This window comes from Lepidochelys kempii, chromosome 18, assembly GCF_965140285.1.
Source record: "Lepidochelys kempii isolate rLepKem1 chromosome 18, rLepKem1.hap1, whole genome shotgun sequence".
NCBI lineage: Eukaryota > Metazoa > Chordata > Testudines > Cheloniidae > Lepidochelys > Lepidochelys kempii.
The window spans coordinates 14,089,816-14,104,977 of NC_136397.1; the positions used below are offsets into that span (position 1 = coordinate 14,089,816).

The window sequence follows — 15,162 nt, forward strand, 5'->3', positions numbered from 1 at the left end:
TCCGTTGCCTAGCGATGTCCCCCTTTCCGGAAGTGGGTGGGGTTGGATCTCCTTGCCGCCCTAGAGCCTGAGGGATGGGTATGGAGTGAGGGAGAACCCCCGCCGGCTCCGCACGTCCTGAGGTGAGGCCGGTCCGAGCCTCCAGGGGAAGGGATGCGTGTGAGTAAGGGGCTGGGGGCTTGTGGGGTTAGGCTGGCCCAGGGGCTCGGAAGGGTTAGGGGCGGGGCTGCCGCTTTCGTTGTGGGGGCGGGTTAGCTGAGGGGTGTGAGTCAGGGGCTGTTTGTGGAATCAGGGTGCATAGGCGCTGAGGCTTGTGAGTAGGGCTGTTTGTGGGGTCAGGGTGCACAGAGGCCCTGAGGAATACAGGAAGCTGGGAATGGGGTTAGCTGGGTGGTGGTCATCACTTGTCACTCCAAAACAGTAGTCAAGATGTGGTTTGTCACTTAACTGTGAGTAAAGGGCTGGTGCTTATGCCTTGAGTGCTAGGGGTAGGAGGTGTGTCTGTGGGAGGGTTACAAGTAAAAGGCTAGGGTAAACTTGTGGGTCTTGTGGAGGTGTGGGGGGTAGGGCAGCCCAAAGGTACATGGGGACTAAGGGTGAGTGGTATGAGTGAAGTTTGTGGAGGGTAGTAAGTAGGAAAATAGGGACAGTCATAGTGGTGGTATTCGCAAAAAGAAGAGGAGTACTTGTGGTACATTAGAGACTAACCAATTTATTTGAGCATAAGCTTTCAAGAGCTATAGCTCACTTCAGTGGTGGTATTGGCTTTTACTGTTTTCAGTATAGTTGTGGTTATTTGGTGGTGTTTGCTATTTCTTTACCAGTTAGTGAAAAGGGGGTGGGTGGGAGCTAGATAAAAATGTATATGCTCACACCCATTTGGAGGGGGTCAGTTTTCTTTTCCCCCCTAATATTTAAAGCCCCCTTCTCCCTCTCCAAAACCAAAATACTCTCCTCCCCCCCCCATTACTTTTAGTGTTTAATAACTTTCTAGCTGGTGCCTGCGATATTTTTCGGTTTCTTGTCAAGTATATCACAAAGGGCAATTGACCTCAGTTCAAAATTGACCTCTGGTTTTGGGCCTAAACTATATTTCAATCAACAAGTTATCCAAGAACGCAAGTGTTTTTTCATAACCCAGATAACTTCTCTAAATAATCTCCACTTCTCTAACAAGAAGTGGAGGTTTGATTTGGAACACCACAAGTTTTTAAGGTTGATAGTTGTAATAATGTTGTGTGGAAGCCTCAGGCATCCAAGCCTAGGCTTTCTCTAGTTTATCTAATTTCCAAAAGAATATGTAAACAATGCATTCCATTTCATAATGTAGGGACTAAGGATTTTAGTAATTGCTTCTTGGTTTCAGTCATGTTTCCATTTTGATGTGCTGTGGCTGTTCAACTTCTTTACTCTATTGACAACTTTAAGGGAAAAGTTATCCCATAGAGCCACCTGTTCCTGCCCAGCCTACCAAATCCGCTACTGTTAGGATCTCAAAATATTTTTATTTGGGTATTCTCAGGCAAGACACTGCAGATTACAGGTAGTTCATGGGTCATCTCTTAAGAAACATTTCTAGGGCACGTTGGTCTTTATTGTAGTGTAGAGTCCTTGGTTGCCAGGACACCTTTTAAATTCAGGTGGTACATATCTGGATATCAGTAAAATGTGTTCTGTCTTATAGGTCTGCACTTTCCATATAAAGATTTAAAATGGCTTCAAGAGGAGCAATAGAGACCAGTAAACTAAAACAGAACTTGGAAGAGCAATTGGACAGGTTAATGCAGCAGCTGCAAGACCTGGAGGAGTGCAGGTATGGAAAGGCAGGGTCTCCCTTTTAAATGTAAATATTTTTCTGGCAACAGCTGGCAGAAGAAATTGCTGCACCTTTCAGTATTCCTGTCACAGTTCTTTGAGGCTTTGTTTTTAAATCAGCCTAAGGATGCTTGGATTAAGCAGTGCAGGACAAATTCAATGAACTTTTTCTACTCTTTCCATGTTTAAGAATGGCCCCTACAGGAAAAAACAGAGTTCAGGAAAACTTGTTGCAGGTTTCTTGGAGATTTGAAATTCTTAGGTGGAGTGTGACACTGTACTACTTTTGTGAACAATGGAATCATCACCTGTTCACAGAATTCAAAATTCATTCTTCACTATCTTAAAAAAAAAGAAAAATCTATTCTTGAATTTGTACCTATTTTTCATTATAGTTACTTTGTTTTTGTATGTAGCTTGGAAAACACAATCAAATGGAAAGGAGTACTTGTGGCACCTTAGAGACTAACCAATTTATTTGAGCATGAGCTTTCGTGAGCTACAGCTCACTTCATCGGATAAAGTGAGCTGTAGCTCACGAAAACTCATGCTCAAATAAATAGGTTAGTCTCTAAGGTGCCACAAGTACTCCTTTTCTTTTTGCGAATACAGACTAACACGGCTGTTACTCTGAAAACAATCAAATGGATCAGTGATGTCCTTGAATATTAACTCTTAAGGGATTAATAAAAAACAGAGATGGAAAACACTTTTAGCCCACCTCCATGCCACTGCAGAAATGTTCTCTACAGTGAATTTTCTGATGTCTTTGTCCAATCTAGTTTTAAATGTTCCTCGCAACAGGGCTTTACCACTTTCTTTCAGGAATCATTCAACAAAGTAATAGAGTTCACTGTCAGAAGGTTCCTTATGGTAAAATTTTCCTTTTCTTCATTTCATCCCATTGCTCTTAATGTAATATTCCATTCTATCACCCTAAGCAGTTGCCTCCCACCTTTGCGTTTACAACCTTTATATAGCTATAGATGGCTAGCTTGTCTACCCTCCCTTAACTATTGCTTAGTCAACCTACACATAGTATTTGTTCTGTCCTCATCAGTGAATTATCCCAACCCCCGACGCATTTTTGTTCCTCTTCTCAAATTTGTCAGTGACTTTGTGGTAATGAGGCACCCAGAATTGCATGCAGTATTTTAGATTTCAGAGTAACAGCCGTGTTAGTCTGTATTCGCAAAAAGAAAAGGAGTACTTGTGGCACCTTAGAGACTAACCAATTTATTTGAGCATGAGCTTTTGTGAGCTACAGCTCACTTCATCGGATGCATACTGTGGAAACTGCAGAAGACATTATATGCACAGAGTATTTTAGATGTGGTCTCTGCAGAATTCTATAGAGTGGGACTACCCTGCTCCATACTACTGTATTTTTAACAAAGCTGCACAAAATTCTAAGCCTTCTGGTAATCTATAGGCCATTTCCACATAGGTATCTAAGGTCAGAACTTGGTCCTGAATTTCCAGCTTGGCAGGAGATAGAAACCTGCCAAGCCAATGTACTTTTCACCTGAGGCAGTACAATAGAATCTCAAAGATACGAACACCAGAGTTATGGACTTACCAGTCAACCAGACACCCTCTGGAACCTGAAGTAATCAGGTAGCAGCGGAGCCACGCGCACACAAATACTTTCCTCCTTTGGGGCTTCAGCCTGGCCGTGGGGGGATGTAGGGCTTCAGCTACAGGGTGAGGGGGGTCAGGGCTTCTGACTCTCAGGAGCACCGGTGCTCAGGTCTTCAGCACTGTGGCTCTGTTCCCAGCTTCAGCCCTGTGCAGGGCACTGGTCTCAACCTCAGCGCTCCCCGTGTAGCTAAAGCCCTGAGGTCCAGTGCCCCCCACCCCCAGGCTGAAATCGGGAACTGAGCTGTGGGGCTGAAGCCTGGAGACCCAGCACTTCCCACCCCCAACCCTCCACGGCTCCAGCCCCTCCCCAGTGGCTGAGGTCCACAACGTCTAGTTCAGAGTTACAGACGTTTCAGAGTTATGGACAACCTCCATCCCGAGGTGTTCTTAATTCTGAGGTTCTACTGTATGTTTCAAGTTGCTCCTCTAGTGCCTCCTTGGGCAACTCAAGAAATGATACCGACTGGCCATAGGCCTTGAGGAAGTGTTCAGCCCTCTTGAGCCACAGAGAAGGTTACTGTAACACAGAGTATGAGAAGAGGAAGTAAGAATATAGATAATGGGGCAAACTTTGGGTTCAGGAGTACAACTCTTTTGGGAAAGGGAAATAATTAGTAGTATCATTCTCTGGAGTCCTCAGCTAAGATTATGGCCCGTTGCGTTAGGCGTTGGGACTCACTATGTATATGTGCTTCTCCAAACAGCTTATAATCTAAATCGACAAATGGTGGGAGAAAGGAACAATTATTATTAAGAAAGTATGATTGTTAACAAGCTACTTCTTTAAGGAAGCTATTTCATGTTCATGACTGAGCTTTAGGTATGTTTTAAAAAAGTAGTTCCCATTGGAACTGCACAAATGTTCCCTCATCGTACCAAGGTTCAAAGCCTCAGCTCCGTCCTTAACATGGCTAGCTATGGGCGTGGGGACCTTTACTCCACACATAGGTATTACTTTACTTTTATTTTTAATTTTACCTTGTATTACCTCATCTAGCACAATATTAAGGTTAAAAAATATGTGTTTCTGTGTTTAATCCTGTGAGTTGATGTGGCTTGTTGAATTTCCTTTAGAGAGGAACTGGATGCAGATGAATATGAAGAAACCAAAAAAGAAACTCTAGAACAGTTAAATGAGTTCAATGACTCACTGAAGAAGATCATGTCTGGAAATATGACTTTGATAGATGAACTCAGTGGGATGCAGCTGGTAAGGACGATTCATACTTGGAAGTCTCCTCTGTGGTATCTTTCTAAAGATAGCATATGTTATACCTATAGTTTGTGAAAAAGAAGGTGAAAATACATACTGGGGTGTGTGTGTGTGTGTATGTATGTGTGTACATGATTTACACCTTTGTATTTGTCTGTTCTACACACACACACACATACATATGAATATTCCACATTAATCGAGTATATGTTGATTTAATCTGTAATCTTTTAAAGTAAAGCTATATTTAAGAATCAGGGTAATTAAACATGTAGAAATAGAGTTGTGTATCTCCAGGGCAGGGCTTAAATATAGCGGACACCTTACTAAGTGGAGTCTAATATGAAAGATGGTGGGGGAGACCCCACCAACTAGGTTTAGGGCAACATGTTGTGAGACGTTCCTACCCCATCTGCTGGGTGGCATAGCAAGGCTCCAGAGGACCCTGGTGCAAGAATAGATTAGAGACCCCTTTCTGATTCCAAAATCTGCCCTTCTCCAGCTCCCCCATAACGGTAGTCGAGCCCCTCCCCATCACCTAGCTCCCCCATCACCTAGCTCCTCTCCAGACCCCCGCAGTTCCTGCCTGGCTCCCTCACAGTCCCAATACAGAACCCTGTTCCCTAGCTCCTTTCTTCTCCTCCCGTCTAGCTATACCATAGTGCCAATCCAGCCCTCCTGTCTCAGTTTCTTATTAGCTTTAAATGATTTAAATGGAGTTTCAGGATGAGGGGGAGAAAAGAATTTCAAACTGAAATGCTAAGTTAGTTATTCAAATAAGATCAAAGTGTTACAGAAACAGAAGAGACACTTTTACTGTGCCTCCTAATCCCATAAGTGGAGTAGAATACGTAATAAAGCAAAAAAGCCCAAAAGTTAAGGAGGAATGTTTACAAAGGGTAGTGTTTGTTCCCATCCCCAGTATATGGTTTGGAAATTTAAGGATCTGAACTAGACGAAGAACAATTCTGAAAAAGAAAAAGGTGTTTTTTAAATGGAAAATTTTTCTTATGTTCGCTCCCCCCCACGATTGTTACAGCCTCTGGTCAAGAGTATCATCACCCTTGGTTTCTTTTGCCTGAGACCTGCTTTCTGTCCCTAATACAGTACTAGGTGTAAATACCTTGGGTATCCCGAGCGGCGGTAATTCGGCACACCTAAAGAAAATTCGGCTAGGATGCAAGTCAGAGGGAAGGGGCCTGCCCACCTCCAGCTTGGCAGTCTGGACCCTTCTAATCTTTAACAGAATGGCAGTCCTGTCTCCACTACCCCCAGAGCCATCATTCTCCTTCATGCCCCACTTCCCTGGTGTGTCCTGCCACAACCCTGTGCTGCACTTCCTGTTCCACTTTGCCCACCAACGGCACATGATGCTCTGCTCCCTAAGCTCTTCCAGCCGCTATAGCCCTGGCCCACACCACTGCTCTGCCAGCCTCCTCACCTATGACCTGGACCCTGCTCCCTTCATTATCCCCCAGCCTCCCATTGGGTTTGCCTCACATCAGCTCCTCTCACACTCCATTCCTGGCCACCCCCACCTGCCTGTCTCCAGGCATAGGTGCCCTGGCCCGTCAACATAATTAAACCACCCGCAATGAGCATCGGTAGCTATGTCGGCGGGAGAAGCTCTCCTGCCGACATAGCGCTGTGCACACTGCCACTTGTGCCGGCAAAACGTATGTTGCTCGTGGGTATGTGTTTTTTACACATACCCTGAGTGACACAAGTTTTGCCGACATAAGTGATAGTGTGGACATGGCCTTGAGTGTCTCTTACCAACTGAGGCAGAGGGTGCTGTTCAGCATTTGTGAATCTGGTGTAATGTGGTTGTATTTCATGATGTTTGCTATTGGGTGTACTCATTCTTTTAGCTTGTTCTTTTTCTTGCAGGCTATACAAGCAGCCATCAGCCAGGCTTTTAAAACTCCAGAAGTCATTAGAATGTTTGCAAAGAAACAGCCAGGGCAGTTACGGACAAGGTTGGCAGAGGTAAAGATTCCTGTAGACAGAATCTAACTCTAATAGATTTATTTCAACTGGCCTGATTTTTGTCCTTCCAGTCTCCACAAATTAAGGGTCAGTGTGAATTTTGTGGTGACAGAGAATCTTCTTATGCCTTTCAGAATCTGGTCAGCTTCAAATAGCTATCTCACTGTTGGGCATGGGAGCTGAAAATGTTACTTGTGTTCATTCCTTCCCCCCTCATTTTCCTAGTACAGACCAAAAAATCTGGTAACCAATAGTAAACTGAGCACCAGAAATACTTCCATTATCACAAATATAAATTCAGAAGAAGAGCCATGATCCTGGAACTCAGGTTGAGAGACTGGCTGGCACACTAGCCTTTCATCTCCAGAGATTTGGATTCCAATTCTGGATAGGATACAAGTGAAATGTAGTGTGGTGGCCTTATCCTAGTGGATGTTGGTCCTCAGAATATTACCACACAACTGGACATAAATAGCAACCTCTGTTCAAAACTGGTCCAAGATTGAAATAGCCAAACATGCTGAAGTTAGGATTAAAAGGCACTTGCAGAGCTCGGGGTGGGTGTTTCACAGCTCTTTACCATACCATGGGTGCCTCTGTTAGGCCCTCACTTTCACAATTGTCATATTCATTCACAGGATTATTTTAAAAGGAATCTAAATGTAGGCTGTAAGGGTGGTTAGGTTGTTAATTTTCTGCTAGTTTCATGTGAAATTTTTCACATTTGAAAAAAATATTCTTTCTTGTTCAGATGGACCGAGATCTGATGGTTGGGAAACTGGGACGGGACCTATACACGCAGCAGAAGGGGGAAATCCTAACTGCCCTCAGGAAGCTTGGAGAGAAGGTAACGATCTGAGCATTGATATCTGTCATTCATTGAGCTATGATTATGATGGTCTCTTCTGACCTTAAAGTCTATGAGAAAGGAATTGAAGTTCTTTCTTGCTAAACACTTGTTTTGTTTTTGTGTGCATTTAAATATGTGTGGAGAGAATGCAGTTATATTATGTAATACAAAAACAAGCCTCATGGCAGAAGCATCCCTATGGCTACATCTACCCGACAAGCTAGGGGATGTCCGTCCCCTGCTTGTGCACACATATTTGCACTAGCTCTCATTGAGCTAGCAAGAGCATAAATAGCTATGTGGCTGCCGTGGCAGTGGAAGCATAGTTGAGCTGTGCCGAATGCAAACCCTCCTGAGACCCAGCTGTGCCTCTATTGCCTATGCTACTGTGGCTATATTGCACTTTATACTTGCGCGAGCTTGGTGAGAGCAGGGGAATCAGACTCCTAACTCATAGTTTAGATATAACCTACATCTCGGTGGCACTCAGCCTCCCTGAAGAGTATGCTATGGATAGAGTAGAGAACAATACTGAGCATTTGTATAAACCCTTTCATGGATGGCTGATCACAACCTTAATTTAAAGTGGACTCACTGATTGTCATCTGAGTGAATGACATATAACTCACATCGATTTGTACCTGCTTAAAACAAGCTGCACTACTACTCGTTGCCTAATGAACCACCCAGCCATGGAAAGAAAATATCAAAGGCTTACAATAATACAGTGTCTTACTTCCCCCCTGAAAGGTAGGTATTATCCGCACTATGCAGGTGAATAAACTGAATTAGGGACCCTAAGTGACATGCTACATGTATGGAATTACTGGGAATAGAACCCAGGAATCCTGACTCTTAATTCTTGTCTCTAACCACTAGAGGGATGAGGGGAACAGTTATATTTTCCTATTGCCAGTCTGTGAAGGAAATGGTCCCCATGTGTGTTAGCTTTAAAAAGGAAACAGTTTCCATTGAGGAAGGTCCTGATTTTGTGATGTCAGATTCACATTAGCTTTCCAGTGTCTTGGTGCTGCTGAGTTACTTGAATAATATTTCATTAGTTGTTTTCTTTTGATAGTGCCTGGGGTTTGGATATTTCGTGTGGAAGACATGACTTGTATTTTATGCTCTTGTGTCCCAGTTATGGTATTAATTTTAATCAATACCTTCTTCCAAAAGATTTTTATTCCTGGACTTTCCCAAAAGATGCTGATGCTTAAAATGGCTTGGAAGAAATAACTGCAAAAAGTTACTTAAGATCTTAAATCATTAAGAGACTACTTGGATAGACTTAGTTAATTGTAGTTTAAATCGAAGACTTATTTTAAGCTGCCAAAGTCTGAGTTCAAGTATCAGTGTTTCTCTTGTGAGAGTTAATAACATCACTAACTACTAAAGCAAGGCAAGGAGCTGCACTCTTTACAATATTTTCGATATTGCGCCCCATCTACACTGTAAATACAAGTCTAGCACATGAATTTGAACCATTAATGCAGTTGTGTACACAAAGTTGTGAGAAAAGCTGCACAGTCCTTTGTTAGCTTTTTTGTGTGTACATCTACCACACTGCCTATCTGTGTTTATATGAATAGATTATAAGAGAACGTAATTAGGCGGGCGGAGGGTGAGAAAACCTGGATTTGTGCTGGAGATGGCCCAACTTGATGATCACTTTAGATAAGCTATTACCAGCAGGACAGTGGGGTGGGAGGAGGTATTGTTTCATGGTCTCTGTGTGTATATAATGTCTTCTGCAGTTTCCACGGTATGCATCCGATGAAGTTAGCTGTAGCTCACGAAAGCTCATGCTCAAATAAATTGGTTAGTCTCTAAGGTGCCACAAGTACTCCTTTTCTTTTTGTGTATATTGCGAAAGTGTTACTCCTGGGGGAATTCTGCGCCACTGTGCAATGCAGAATTTTGAAGAAATTAACATGTGCGCAGAATTTCCTTCTTCCACAGACATGGACTGCAGTGCTGCTGGCCGCCACTGGACCCAGCAGAGCACAGCTCTCACATAGAAGACGCTGCCAGGGGGAGGGAGAGGGAGCTAGAGGGTTCCTGGTAGCTGCAGTTCCCCACACTCCCTGGGGGAAGGAGAGGGCAGTGCAGGAAACTGTGCAAGCGTGGGACTGAGTATCAGACTGTTTCTCCCTCTGGATCCCTGGGTTCTGTGGGGGTAGAGGGCGGGTGTCTGGGCTGAGGGGGGACCACGGCTGGGCTCTGGTGGGGGGAGAGGGGGCAGGTGTCTGAGCTTTGGGGGTGGGGAGGGGTTGTGGGTATCTGGGCAAGGGGGGTGCCTGCAGCTGGGTTCTGAGGGAAGGGAGTGTGGGTATCTGGGCAAGGGGGGGCCCTGGGTCTGGGCTCGGGGTTGGAGGGGATGCAGGTATCTGGTCAAGGGGAGGCCTCGTGGCTGTGCTCTGGAGGGGGGAGGGGTTTAGGTGTATTGGCTCGGGGGGCGCCGCAGTTGGATTCGGAGAGAGGGGTTGTGGGTGTCTGGCCCTCCGGTCTAGCTCTGGGGAGGGAAGGGGGCAGAGAAACAGGACCTGGGTTGTCATAGGGGTTTCTTTAACTCTCTACTTCTGGAGGAATTTTTGTGTGTGTCTGTATTGTTACAGACATACTTGCTGACCGGTATTTTGAAATAAATTACCAAAATAATTGAAACTGGCGTGATTATGTAGTGCCATTTTGACAAATAAAATTTGCAGAATTTTGAAATATTGTGTGTAGAATTTTTAATTTTTTTGCCGCAGAATGCCCCCAGAATTAAAAGTGTGCTGAACATGTGGCTGATTTTCAAAGTGCTAGCCATATATTACCATGTTTTGTGTGGGCTCAAACCATGCTGAGTTGGCTCTAAGAGGCTAATTGGTTACAGTACTGATTTAAATTACAGTGTAGACAGGACCTCTGATTTCATCAGGTCTTAAAGGAAACAACACAAACTTGAACTGGGATTTGGGTGGTTGAGGAAGGATGAAGGAGGACATGATTTTCAAATACTTTGGTTTGAAAGGCATTTATTTGTAATTTAAGTGTTTCCATCTAATCTGTTGTTAATTTAGGATGTCGTGTTGAAATGCATTTCAGTACATCTCTAAGTGTACAGCACTTTCCATGAGAGGCTGTGTGGCATAGTATATTGGACAGGAAGATAAGAGTCAGGAACTCTTGGGTTCTAATCCCAACTGGTACTCTGTATTTTGAGCATGATACTTCACCTGTATTTCTTATTTTTAAAATTAAGATTAACCTACCTCACAGAATTGTGAAGGTTAATTTGATATCTGTACAACACATTGAAGTGATAAAATGCTATGTAAGGGCTAAAGAGCATGAAGATCTGTTCCAATGAAAAGGTCCTCTAAAGCATTTGCATTGCAACAGGTTGCTAAATGAGTAATTATGCAGCAGAGCTAAGTTATGTAATTTATTTATAATTTTTCTCCAGTTTTCCAGTTACTTTACAATGTTGACCTCCTTTACCTGATGGCTATAGTATATCTTATATTTTCAAGAACTAAAGCCTGGAAAGGAGTCTATAATGTTTAAAGGGAACTCATGCTCTCCATTATTCTGATATGTATTCAGTTCTTTCCTTCATCTAAATAATTATTTCACAAGTGTTCAATTTTTGCCATTGGTACAGGGCAGTAAACTAGCCTTATCAGTATGTTAGAGCTACGCTAGTTTTATCTTTTGAAAGTTTTTTTTTTTTTTTTTTTTAAATAGGGTATTTCCAGAATAGCAGTTATCAGGTGCAAACTCGCACTCCATGAGTAGCCAGGACCTGGGAGTGCTTCAAAGACAGGGCACCCAAACATTGGGAAAGGAATCCTGTACAGTCCTTCTCTTCCAAGAGAATTGGGTCCTTGAAGATGGTGGGTGTGAGGTGACAAAACAGGCAGGAGGCTCAGGGCTCCTAAAGGAATGCAGCAGGCTTTACCCACAGGAATTTGCCATATTACCGACACCGACACTTTGGAAGGCTTGTATCAGGCACATCAATTTCTGTCTTGCTTTAATAATCAGAATACAGTCTTGATGGGTTTCTAAATAATAAGCTGATCTTACCTCTGAATTTCCCGGCTTTTCCAACTTTGTGATACTAATTCATTATTGTATATACATAAATGTCACTTGTCACAAAGCATTGGAGTGCCACACGATAAAAACCAAAATACGTGTGCACGTGACCAGATGGTTCAGCACTGTAATGAAACGGACTGTCATCTCTAAGGCATTGGCTTTAATATGGCCAAGGTGGGTAGTGGCTGAAAGCTGTTAGACTGTTCGTTGGCCTATGTGAAATAACTTTGGACTGGTATCCATTTCCTCATGGCTAAGTGTCCAGATTACAAAAGCATCATTGTGGCTCGCATCCTTGTTGACAGCCTCAGCACAAAGATGAAGGCTGGCCTCCTCTCCTAAAAGTAGTCTCTTTTGCAGTTTGGCATTGAGTTTCAATGATACAATTGGCTGAAGCTTGCAGCAATGGTGCTTTTGCTCTTCCTTTTCTGTTGATTGACAGCCCTGGAGACAAAAATTCTTTATCTGGCACCTTTCACCAGCGCTTAATTTGCATTTGCGCCAGTCAGATAATGCCATCACTTTAAAAGCATATCAGATTCACAGGTTCTATAGGCTGAAGTATTTCATATATACACAGATACATATCCTTACAAAGTGAAAAAAATTATGCAGTTAAGGTGTTCATTTCATATATACGTATATGGTTTTTTTGGTTCAGCTGACTCCAGATGATGAGACTTTCCTGTCAGCAAATGCAGGTGCAGCCCTCAGCCAGTTTGAGAGAGTCTCTAGTAACCTTGGTAAGTTTCTTCATACCCCTAATATCAAAGCTTCTCAGCATCCCAATGCACTAGTGGAAAGAAATGGCTGCATGACTCGTGATCTAAAAGGGAAAAATCTGAACAAAAATATCCATGCCACTTAAAAATATATGTCCTAGTATAATGCTGGTAAAATTTGGATACACTGCTCTATGAAAAAATAAGTACTATGTGGAAGAAACCTAATGTGGACTAAACCATTAAGTGTCCCACGTAATGGGGAGGCCTTGAGAGTTATGCCTAGTAAATAGGGACAACATTTTTAGGGTTAAACATGATTTCTGCTCAAATTTGTTGTCCTCTTCCAGCTCTCCTGAAAAAAAGCCTTTTCCCTTCTTGGCCCTGAGAGCTCTGCAGTTTCTTGCCACAGCAACAAACGGTACAGGGGTGAAACGCATCTTCTCCCACCACTGTCATAACCAGACCCCCTACCAAAGTGGCAAGACTGAACGTGCATTCAGTATGCAATTAATTTCACATATCAACACGTTCCAATATTAAATCTAGATTCTTCTGGGCCAGATTTCTGTCCAATTGCTTCTCAAACTGGGGAGATAGCAGTGCTTACTGTGAGCTTCTATTCTGTCTACTCCTTGTTGCCCCGTGCATGCTTCCAGTGAAGCAGGGGTAATTGTTGTGGGATAGCATGTGAAGGGCCAGGTCAGTGTGTGAACTTGCTGAACTTGAGGCCTTACCCTGGAATGCATCGTCTCATGGCTTAAAGGTCCTGGGAAGCTTGGATCTCGTTAGGTTTGTAAGGGGGTTAGAATTGGGTGGATGCCATCAGCCTTGCAGCTCCTTTCCTGGCCACAGCTTTTCAGGCATGCATGTAATATAGCTGAAGCCAGAACATGGCCCCATTTTTTGACAAGTTATACCTGAAATGTTTTTGTTTTCAAAATGTAGGTTTGACTTCTTGCCCCAAAAGTACTCTTGTGTTGTTTTGTCTGATTTAAGGTATCAAAAATGAACCCCTCCAAAACACAGTCCCTGCTAATAACTTACTGTTTCTCTAAACTGGGATGGTGGTGATGGGATAAAGACAATTTTTATTTCTGTTTTCCCTCCATAGGATCTGGAGACAAAGTCTTTGCTCTGGCCAGTGTTGAAGTAGAAAAATCAAAGCAATGAAGAGGTGTATGGGACTAGAGTCTCTGCTGTTGTCAACAACATTGGACTTCTATCATATTGTAACTGGGTTTTTTGCTCATTTGATTTTTTTTGTAAACTGTTGTGGGGGAAGGAGGAAGGACTTCAATCTTAGTCAGAAGACAACGTAAAGTGAACAGTCTTAAAGTGCACTTTGGGACCTCAGTGTCTGTACCCCATAGCAATGTATGCTCTGAGGCTAAACACTAAGTGGTATTTCAAAAACACAAAATCAAACTGGCTATGATTGTCTTCTTTGAAAGGGATCAACTATTTTCCACTTTTCTGAATGTGTATTTCTCTATTAAAATATCCTCTTTTTCAGTGTGATGGGCAGTGAGTAGATCTTTTCAGAAACACATTCAGAGTCCCAGCAAATGGGTCAGTTTTCAGGGCTATTCCTTAGGTTGCCTGTAAAATTCAATCTTGTCTGGAGTTAGTCCCTACTGAATAGCTTAAGCATAAAAACCACATTGTAACTTTTTTTTTTTTTTTTTTTTTAAAAGACTGTTTGTAGAAAGACAGGATTTCAGACAAACTGTTCCCAAAAAATCCAAAATGAGAGTACACATACCAACATTCGCTGCCTGCATGTTTGCTCTGGACATGAATGAATGCCATTGTATCTCTGAGTGTTGATTGGCAGACAATGGAAGCTCTGTTGGGAGTCTTCTGGAGTAATTTAACCTAGTGTATTGAAAAGACAGGGAAGCACTAGGAAATGGCAGTGAGAGGCCCACTCTGTGACCTCTTGCTGTTGGCCAGGATGTATCGGCTACAAGCTACCATTATTTCTCCAGATTTCTGGGGCAGCATGAAATAGGTTGTAAGTAGAAACAAACAGCCCCAATCATAATCCTGGTCTATGCTATAACTGAATCAGAGGTGTCAGTTGCAACACTGTTGTCTCGTGACCTGCTTACCACATGGTTAAAAGCTGAAGTGCAAATGGGGCCTGTGTGGCCAGAATTAGGTTAAAATCCAGGACAAACTCAGAGTTTAGGTGGAGCTAAAACCTCATACTGTCCAGGGTCTTAGCCTGGTTCTGGAAGACAATTTGGTCCTGTGCGCACTACAGCTTTTTACTGTGTGGCAATCAGGCCTCTGACTCAGTTGGTATAGTACTAAATAGGGCTTACAGCATTTGCTTTTGTAGATGGGTAGTGGTTGCTTCTCAGTCCAAATGGAAGAACTGTACTTGGCGCTTTAGATGTGTGTTCCATTCATTGTTCTTGTAACTGTAAAATATCAGTGCACACTGGTTCTGTACATTCAATAGTGGGGATCATTCAAATAGTTACAATACTGGCAGTATTACTTTCTAGCTCGGTATCTGTAAATACTTCATGCCAGTTTGAGCAGGAAGTCTTTTTTTCACTGGTGAGTTTTGCTTGACTACTTATTGAAGGCATATGTGCCAGGTCTTCCTCTCAGTTTAAATTTGGATGTTGACCTAATGATACCAGGAGCTGTAGATGTTTCTCTAACAGCCTTTCGTGCAATCTTCCTTCTCCTTTTAGCACCGCTTATGTCTGAACCTTTTCTCCAGCCATAAGAACATTTCTCAGATGCACATTTTACAGCTCTGTATCAGCTAGGATTTCTTTTCCTTTCTACAGAAGAAAATAAGCTTGTCCAACTCCTTATCA

General features: G+C 42.9%; 1 protein-coding gene across 2 annotated transcripts; it reads left to right on the forward strand.

Moving 5' to 3' along the window:
* The first annotated feature begins 16 nt into the window (after positions 1 to 16).
* On the forward strand, positions 17 to 13,840 carry LZIC (leucine zipper and CTNNBIP1 domain containing). Of its 2 annotated transcripts, none has more exons than XM_073316967.1 (7): positions 17 to 159; positions 1,685 to 1,813; positions 4,531 to 4,666; positions 6,560 to 6,658; positions 7,410 to 7,505; positions 12,262 to 12,343; positions 13,437 to 13,840. In XM_073316967.1, the coding sequence occupies exons 2-7, from the start codon at positions 1,713 to 1,715 to the stop codon at positions 13,493 to 13,495; spliced, it is 573 nt and encodes a 190-aa protein (XP_073173068.1). In that variant the 5' UTR covers positions 17 to 159; positions 1,685 to 1,712; the 3' UTR covers positions 13,496 to 13,840. The 2 variants fall into 2 exon arrangements, with proteins under 2 accessions (XP_073173068.1, XP_073173069.1); XM_073316968.1 differs by having other exon boundaries at positions 17 to 122.
* Positions 13,841 to 15,162: the final 1,322 nt, after the last annotated feature.